Consider the following 7,557-nt stretch of genomic DNA (forward strand, 5'->3'; position numbering starts at 1 on the left):
CAGTTGTCTAAAACCAAATTCTTGATTAACCCTAATAAAAAAGAACAGAGGTAAAAAAAAAATCTCATCCACGGCGATTTGTTAAAAATTAGATCACAGACCAACAGAACCAACCATATGGTAAGCAAAGCTTTAGCAGCTTTCTCATTTGTAATAAAATCAAGGTTGGAGTTAAGAGGCACCTCCAAAGATGCAAGTGGTTTTTTGACGTTATGCCTGGAAGGGCACATCGGTCAACCTGATGTGAAATAAATACATAAACATTTTCATTTTCGCATCTAAATCCAACGAGCAGAATTTTGATTAGTTGACAACCAGCATCTCCATATCTTTAAGTCCAAAAAAAAAAAAGGGAAAAACCAAATTTAGGATGCAAGGACTTGATACAGAGACAGAAGAGTGAAAAGCAGAAAGATTTCTATTGTATACGTAATACAAGATCAGTCCTTTCACATATAAAGTCCTTCTGGTACCCCTTCCTTCTTCTTGAACATGACCTTTTCTTTTGCCTTCTTGAAGTCGGCATGAGTCACCTGAACATAATTTAAATAAACAGAAAAAAAAAAAAAAAGAAAAGAAAAAGTAAGGACCAGGACAGCCGTGTAGGTTTGAAATTCAGGAAGGCCTCGGAAGGAGTTCAATTCTACAATTCATGTTCCCCTAAGTGAAGGCCAGATTAGGAATTTGAAGGACCAGCCACCGACATTTAGCACTCTTAACTAACTAGTGCACTGGCTGTACCAAAAATTGGAGGTGACAGACCAACACAAAATGGCCTAAGGGATGAGATACAAACTCTTTTCCCAACATAGGGACATGACAGGCATGGGCAATTTTTTTAAAAAAACAATTTAAATCATGGCTTCTCAAAAGTGGCATGGACTTGAATCTAACTAAACTTCCATGTGAAGAAGAACAATCTAGTATGAGCTTAAAATGGTAAAATTTGAATATCAGAGTTTTATCAGTAAAATGCTCACCTTCATGCGCCTCTCCCTCAAAGCAAGCAAACCCGCTTCAGTACATATAGCCTTTATATCAGCTCCAGAGAATTCATCTTTAGTCATAACAAATTCTTCTAAGTTGACATCATCAGCCAATGTCATCCTTGATGTGTGTATCTACACTCAGATAAGAAATTACCAGTTACACAAAGGGACAAGCTTAAAAGATTCAATAAAGATGGGGACAGGATATGATATTTAAGATGATAGAGGGAAAGATCTTCCATGTACTTTTATGGCATCAGTCACAAATACCTGGAAAATGCGTCGCCTTGTTTTGATATCAGGAAGTGGAAATTCAATCTTCCTGTCTATTCGACCAGGCCGAAGCAAAGCAGGATCAAGACTTTCAATTCGGTTGGTTGCAAGAATCACTTTCACATCTCCTCTTGAATCAAAACCATCTAACTGGTTCAGCAATTCTAACATGGTTCTCTGGATTTCGCGTTCACCACCTGAGTGAGCGTCATACCTACAAAAATTATTGCATCGTGACTGCCCTAAGATAAAATCTATTCAGCCATAAATTCTTTCTTCCCCTTTATTTTAGTTCTATTTACGAGTGAACCATAACCAGTCAGGGGCTTACCTCTTTGTACCAACTGCATCAATTTCATCAATAAAGACAATTGATGGTGAGAGATCATCAGCAACTCTGAAAAGCTCCCTCACTAATTTTGGGCCATCTCCCAAGTACTTTTGAATTAATTCACTACCAACAACACGTAAGAAAGTTGCTGATGTTGAGTTTGCCACAGCCTGACAAAACAAATATGAGGCTTAAAAAGTCGGTACTAATTTGTTAACAACTCCAATTCAACTGAGGATAATTTCATGCCACTCGAAAGCAAATGAAAATCCATATACAGGAGAACGTATTTGGTTTATTAATTAGGAAATAGGAAGTAAGGATGTGTGAAATGATATCATATAACTGCCGTCATCAGAACAAAGCAAGCTTACCAAGGCAAAAATAATTCAAACCAAGTTAATAATACACTAACAAGCTTATTGCTTTCAAAGGAGTCATTAGCATCCCTAATGCAAAGAGAGAGAAAACAACTAAGTTTGACTACTCCATTATTTATAAGTAGAATTCCCTCTATCAGAGTTTATTCAAAGTTAAGAGAAGAGAGAGATTTAAATAATAATGCTACTGTAATCAATTATAAGACATGACTCATTTAAGTGCAATAATATAACAGGAAATAAAGACTTTAAGTATAAACCTTTGCAAGCAAGGTTTTGCCAGTCCCAGGCTCCCCATATAATATGACTCCCTTAGGAGGTTTAATACCAATATCTTCATACAGCTCAGGATGAGTCAGAGGAAGCTCAACTGCTTCTTTAATTTCCTGTATTTGGGCATCTAAACCACCGATATCAGCATAAGATTCCAACGGAGCCTTCTCAACCTTCATCACAGACACCATAGGATCAACTTCATCTTGAAGAAGCCCAACAACAGATAGAACCTGACAAGGAGCCACAAATAAATTATCAATGAACTTCATTTTTAGCTTTTTTTTTTTTTTTTTTTTTTCTCTTCTTTGCATTCAATAAGACAACAAAAGAAAATTAATTCACATCAAGATTACAGAAAGCCAACAAATTGCATAAAAACTCATTCTAGGATGCAATGATTTGAAACAAGAGAGTATTCAAACAAACTTGACTCCTTATTCACTTAGTAAGATTATAGTTACCAATTTCATGAATATGATAAAAAACTCTTTTGAGGTGGATTTCAAATGACACATCTTTCATAAGATGTTTGAAATCTACAACCAAATAAGGGTTTTCCACATTCATGAAGCTAACCAAATTCATGATTGTAATCAACTAAAGAAAACCAATGCATTATCACTTTAAATATCACATTTCAAAGTCCTCCATCCAAACGGAATGCAAGCAAAATGTTTGGTTCAGATTGGAAATTTAATCGGAATAAAAATGGATGTCTAGATCAGAAAAGTCTGTATCTGAAAAATAAATTTTATTTGAAGATAACTAAAAATAATTTAATGGTAATCTTAAAATTTACACCTAATAGTAGATTCCATTGGATAAAAATTGAAGCTATTCAAATATAAAAGTATCATAAAAATTTCAGAAGCCTTGCAAAACAAACAAACAAACTAACTGGATTCCTATTTCAGAAATTTCATTCTGTTCCTATGCCAGAGCAAAACAATATTGCCAAAGAGAATATGAGAAAATATGATACAAGTACCTAGGTTGCACCTAGCAAGTAATACCATACTCCATAAGTACATTAATGCTTTCCCCATACACCTTGCTAAAACTCCTACAGCCTTGGACAAAGATAAAAACGCCATAAGAACAAAAATCTCAGCATAGCACATAGAAAAAATTTACTCACTCACCATCACATCATTCAAGAATACAATGCACAAATGACAACACATTCTGGTAACTTTTTATCCAATATGAGCACAAAAAATACATACACCATACAAGAGCTGCAGCAAACAGAACTCGAGCCCTTCGCTTCAACCTACATACTAAGAAACACTGGCTATCTAAAGTCACTAGTCGCAACTGTCTACAATTTAAGTTTCACATGACAGAACTTCACCGATTGAGTAAAACTTAATGTTAAAAGTCCTAATTCTTTCCCTACTAAAACAATTGATCAACCAGCACTTAATTTTCCAATCACTACGAGCATATCTCACTTCCAGACAACAAAGCCACAGTGTCAAAACCCTAAACTCATGATATCCAACAAATCAACCTTCAAACTAATAAATTACTCAAAATCATCCCCAAGTAATGGATAACTTCAAATAACCCGATATCAAGGTATCTAAACTAATAAATTATGCAATAAACAACCAAGAAACCCCAAAACCCATTACCTTATTATGCATCAAGATAGCACACCCAGGCTCCAGCTGGTCCTTATCAACAAAAGACAAAATCCCAACATAATATTCAGGCCCAACAGAAGACGAAACAATGGCGTGATTCTCATCAATCAACTCCTCCAAGTTCCCCACACTCATCGGCGATCCTCTCAAATCATCAACCTTAGATCGGTCCTCCTCAGCTTTCTCCTCCTGAGGCTTCAATCTCTCCTGATTGGCTACAAACTCCTCCTCCATCAGTAGATAATCCTTAATTCGCTCTAACTTCAAGAGTCTCAATTTGCACTTTGACAATGGCGTCACCGTCGGCAACCGAGCAGCAGCCTCTGGTCCTTTTTGCTTGCGCTGTTTGCGACCAACGCGAGCCGGTGGTGCTGCTGGCTCGAATTTCTTATCTTTCTTGTCGCCTCCATCGGATTTTCGGTCTCCGGGAAGGCCTTGCCGATTGCCAGATGGTCCTTGACCCATGGCTTGATTTTGTGCGAAACAGAGATTTGAGTTTGGCTTTGAGAACAAGTTAGCTGAGCACTGAAGTTTTTGTTGTGGCCGATGAGCGTAGCTGATATTATACCGTCTGATGGGCTATTGGGCTGAGACCGACTCGGGTAAAAATTTTGGGCTAAACTTGGGCTTGATTTTAATTGATATTAAACATGGGCTGCAGGCCCTTTTAATTTTGTTTTCTTATACTATAAACTTGAGAAGAAATGGAAAAACTTTTATGTTTGAGAAACAAAAACGATAAGGTGGATTCTTCCAATGACACTTTCTTATTTAGATTATATATTGATATAAAGAGAAACAGCAGACATACAAACTCAGGATTCTTTTATTTAGATTATATATTCATCTTTAAGAGACTGACATGAATACATAGTTCATCAAAATATATGCTTCTTCTCCCATTTCTTCATGAAATCCCATCTTTTCTTTTCACCATTAAACAAGTATACACCATCTTCTTGGGCTTTCCAAGTGCAGATCTTTCCGCCACATTTATAAGAAAAAGAAGGTGGTTGAGTAGTGAAAGCATCAAAAACTACCTGAAAATCCCAATAAAAGAGCTTACAGAAGAAAAGTGTAGAGCCAATAAAATTGACTTTGAAGTTAAATTCATATGTTTGATTGGGTTGAAGTTTTTGGAGCTTTAAATCATCATCTCCAGATTTACAATGGACATAAAGGGTTTTGGCCTGAAGATTGTTTTTGATTTGAACATGGAACCTTCTAAATACTATTGGAACATCTGAGTTACCCATGGAAGAGGACAAGGCAAGCAAGACAGTAAATAATTGAAAATGGTAGATTTTGTTTTTCTTCATTTTTTTTTCTTTAGTTTGATTTGATATGTTTTGGTGGTTGGACCTTATTTATATTAGATGATCTGCATGTAAAAAAAAAAAAAAAAAATTATATTTTTGGTGGAGAAATAAAGTCATTTTTGAGTAGTGTACATTTGTCAAAAATGATATCTGATACTATCTCATTAGAAAAGTATTTTTTGATATATTATTAATGAGTTCTTATCTAAATATTCACTGCTAAATTTCAAAATTTAATTAGAGATTTTTAAATGAAAATACAAAACAACAACTATTTTTTATGTACTTAATTTGATTCAGATTCATCATCTAAGAGGGTCGGAGACATATAATTACAATTTAAGAATTATAAAAAAGACAATGAAATTAAATTATCATAAAATTAATAATAAAACAGATTTTATTACAATTTATTCAAAGCATACATGCTTAAAATAGATTATTTTGTAATAATAACTCCTTGACTATTACATAGAATATGTATATATGATAGCTCTAACTTCTTGTATATAACCTTATATATATGCAAGATAAACCTAATTACTATTTATTCATGCACGTACTCTCACGTGTGCAAATACACATATAAATAGACAGATAAACGGTATTTTAATTAAAATAATGTGTCCAACCTTCCTGCTTGCCAGTCCATAACACGCAAATCAGTATTGTTTTGCCTATTTTTCAAGTAAACGGCATCGTCTTTAGCAGTCCAAATGCAATTCCTATCATGACCACACATGTAAAATAACTCATCACTAGGCCAAAACACTTTCAAATTAGCATGCGATTTGTCGTCTGGTGCCATGTAGCACCAGAAAAGTGTCGTCCCAAAGTAATTCATCTTGAATTTCCAAGTAAATTGTTCTCCATTCGCAAGATAATGGACTCCAAGATCATCATCTTTGGACTTGACGTGCACAAACAGTATCTTACCCGGGCTTAGTCCGTTGATGATAAATACACGATATCTCTTCAACCGTCCGTCGTTTGGTAAAACGAACGAACTCAATATTAACGACAAAATGAACAAGAATTTCATAATGTTGTTATTGAAAGAGCTCATTCCCCTAATTAATTAATTAGCTTGCTTTGTTTCAGGTTTCAGTTTCTTAATTTCAATTAGTGTATATATAGATATATGGGATTATCATGAAAAACTGAAATCACTAACGTAAAATTAAGGTAGAAAATTTTTTTTATTAATTATTATTCATGCTTTGTGAATGATTATATTTATGTTGTACTAAACGACATAAACATTAGTAATCCAAACAACATTGCCTAAAACACGTTGAAAGCAACAAGAGACAACTTGTGGGCATGGCTAAGAAGTAGAGACCGTGGAAATTTCGACTTATTTTAAATTGAACATCGTTCTAAATTTTATATTTTCGATTTAAATTTAATAAATTCATTTGGGACCTCAATCTGAAAAGTGATTTTGAAATAGAAAGTTACCATTTGATAAAAATAAGTTTGTATCAACTTGAAATTGTATCTCGTATCCTTCTATTGAGCTTGATTGCAATTATATTAATAACTATAGCAATTTGTCCTTTTTTAGTTAATAAAAAATATGAGAGAAAAATCCGATTGGTTTTCGATCTAATCCATTCCTCTTTTTCCCACCTGTGTTTAAAATCCTTACAACAACCACTACAAAAAAAATGTCATTTTGCGACCGACAAATCGGTCGCAAAATGGCCAATATCGGTCGCTAATTTCATGTAGCGACCGATTTGCGACCGACAATTGTCGGTCGCAAAAATGCTGGTCGCAAAATAATTTTGCGACCGATGAGACAATCGGTCGCAAATTAGATACCGATAAAATCGGTCGCAAAATTGAATAATCGGTCGCAATTTATGGTCGTGGTTTAATTGGAAATTCAGTCGCAAATTTGGTCGCAGAATATCGGTCGCAATTGTTTTAAATCGGTCGCAAATAATAAATTCATAATTTTTACTTTTGGTATCAAATCGGTCGCAAATCGGTCGCAAAAATGAAAAAAAAATAAAAAAATTAAATATTATTTTGAAACCAAAATATTTCTGCACTTGTGAAAGTTGACATAAATGCATATATATCACACAACCTATTCAAGAACAGTATAAAAATGTAACTTTTATTGTTCTGAACAAATTAAAATATGAAAATACAAATGAAAAAATAAAAGTCCAAAATCAAATCTATATATGCTGCTGCTCATCTGCAGGATCCGATGTCGGATCTCCCGATGTCGGATCGCCGGGAGGAGTACCTGCTGGATGTGATGTAGCGCCAGGAGGGGTGACCAAGGTATCGTCTGCAGCATCGGGATCAGGAGCCGATAGTGGC

The 7,557-nt window shown here is 34.7% G+C and overlaps 2 protein-coding genes across 2 annotated transcripts; both read right to left on the reverse strand.

Moving 5' to 3' along the window:
* Positions 1-244: 244 nt before the first annotated feature.
* Positions 245-4,647, reverse strand: RPT2B (AAA-type ATPase family protein). The gene is made up of 6 exons (XM_012229779.4): positions 3,887-4,647; positions 2,234-2,479; positions 1,594-1,763; positions 1,260-1,476; positions 981-1,121; positions 245-533 (listed from the first exon to the last, which is right to left on the reverse strand). Exons 1-6 carry the CDS (start codon positions 4,361-4,363, stop codon positions 450-452), a joined length of 1,335 nt encoding a protein of 444 aa, XP_012085169.3. The 5' UTR covers positions 4,364-4,647; the 3' UTR covers positions 245-449.
* A 59-nt stretch (positions 4,648-4,706) lies between these two features.
* LOC149497351 (S-protein homolog 2-like) lies at positions 4,707-5,244 on the reverse strand. The gene has a single exon (XM_089719729.1). It carries the CDS (start codon positions 5,215-5,217, stop codon positions 4,777-4,779), a length of 441 nt encoding a protein of 146 aa, XP_089575855.1. The 5' UTR covers positions 5,218-5,244; the 3' UTR covers positions 4,707-4,776.
* Between the last annotated feature and the right edge of the window lie 2,313 nt (positions 5,245-7,557).

Source organism: Jatropha curcas, chromosome 3 (assembly GCF_041381405.1).
Source record: "Jatropha curcas cultivar XTBG-Jc1 chromosome 3, XTBG_Jcur_1.0, whole genome shotgun sequence".
NCBI lineage: Eukaryota > Viridiplantae > Streptophyta > Magnoliopsida > Malpighiales > Euphorbiaceae > Jatropha > Jatropha curcas.